Source organism: Bison bison, unplaced genomic scaffold (assembly GCF_000754665.1).
Source record: "Bison bison bison isolate TAMUID 2011002044 unplaced genomic scaffold, Bison_UMD1.0 scf7180017864530, whole genome shotgun sequence".
In the NCBI taxonomy this organism is placed as follows: Eukaryota; Metazoa; Chordata; class Mammalia; order Artiodactyla; family Bovidae; genus Bison; species Bison bison.
Window position 1 is genome coordinate 6,771,571 of NW_011495080.1, and position 1,543 is coordinate 6,773,113.

Below are 1,543 nucleotides of genomic sequence, written 5' to 3' on the forward strand. Positions count from 1 at the left end.
TTGCGCGGCGGCTCTGGTGGGGGCTTCGGAGAGTACTCCGGGGAAGTTCTGCGCGACTCGTCCGGCTCCTCCGACCCGACCCCGTGCTCCGGCCCGACCCTGGGCTCCCAGCCAGCCCCGGCCTCCAGCGCAGCCGAGGTCTCGGGACCCATGCACTCCTCCGGCGCGCTCGAGGTCCCTGGCGCGCCAGCCGTCCCGGGAGCGTCTGCCCACCCTGGCGCGGTGTCTGGCGTGGCCCCTGGGGCCGCCCCGCCCCCGTCACGGGTCCAGGCCCCCGTCGGAGGCCAGTAACACCTGCTGCCAAGCGCCATCGCTGCCCCTTCCCGGGCTGCAACAAAGCCTATTACAAGTCATCACATCTGAAGTCCCACCAGCGCACCCACACGGGTGAGCGCCCGTTCTCCTGCGACTGGCTCGACTGCGACAAGAAGTTTACGCGCTCCGACGAGCTGGCCCGCCACTACAGGACGCACACGGGCGAGAAACGCTTCTCCTGCCCACTCTGCCCCAAGCAGTTCTCTCGGAGCGACCACCTGACCAAGCACGCCCGCCGCCACCCATCCTACCATCCTGATATGATCGAGTACAGGGGGCGCCGTCGCACGCCCCGCGTCGACCCGCAACCCGCCAACCTGGTGGACAGCTCCGGCTCCGTCCCCGGGCAGGTGCCCAGCTTCACCACCAGCTTGTCTGACAGTCACTGCTGTTAGTCGTTCCCTCAAGGATGATTCCCCAGGCCACTGTCCTTGCTTTTTCTCTGCCCATCCCTCTTTCCCTGAGTGATGATATCAAGGCACAGACTGGCTTCTCCGCTTTGGCGGGTGGCGGTTGGAGGGGGTCAAGGCAGGCATGTTGGACTCTGGGGAGGGACTGGGGGCCCGAAAATAGCAGGAATTCTTACAACACGTATATCATCCAAAAGTGGGGGATTGCCTCAAGACAGACCCCCGGAACTGATAAGAAGGGATGAACCCCCGTACTCTCCAGAGTCCTGAAGATTCTCCCTTCCATGGGAACCAGAGATGTGAAACTGGAATTCTCAGGTGCCTGAGGAGCTCTCAGTCTCAAAAGACTCTGGTGTCTTACCCACCCTCCAGGGCGGACCTTGGAGAGGGTGTCAGGGGTGGCAGTCTTGGGAATGTCCAGGACTGGGATGGTGAGAGGCCTTTGGAAACAGAAATGATTTCTATTTCTGTAAACAGTGATGTTTACTAATGTATTTTTAGTATCTTTTAAACAGGGATCCCAGGTTGATAGGAGGTCGATGTCCTCCGCACCCCAGTTGCCCCAGCTACCTCTGCTAGGAGAGGCCATGTAAGAATCCATGTGGATGGATGGCTGGGAGATGCTTCTTGGTGTTTGGGGAGTGGCACGCGTCTGTTTGCAGGTCCTGTTGCAAGGGCTGAAACCCTGCACTTGCGTCGTTGTCCTAGCTTTTCCTGTCATTTGGAGTCCTACTTGGGGAGGTAACTTCCTGGCTCACTCACAATGAGGTTGGTCTAAAAATTTGGAAACAATCATAAATGCACCAGAAATAAAAGGG

At 59.4% G+C, this 1,543-nt stretch overlaps 1 protein-coding gene across 1 annotated transcript; it reads left to right on the top strand.

The window, feature by feature from the left end:
- KLF14 (Kruppel-like factor 14) lies at nucleotides 1–710 on the top strand (the record flags this gene model as incomplete). Its single annotated transcript, XM_010831755.1, is given in 2 exon segments — nucleotides 1–244; nucleotides 247–710. Coding segments are annotated over 2 exon segments (708 nt in total), but the record flags the coding sequence as incomplete, so codon positions are not given.
- Between the last annotated feature and the right edge of the window lie 833 nt (nucleotides 711–1,543).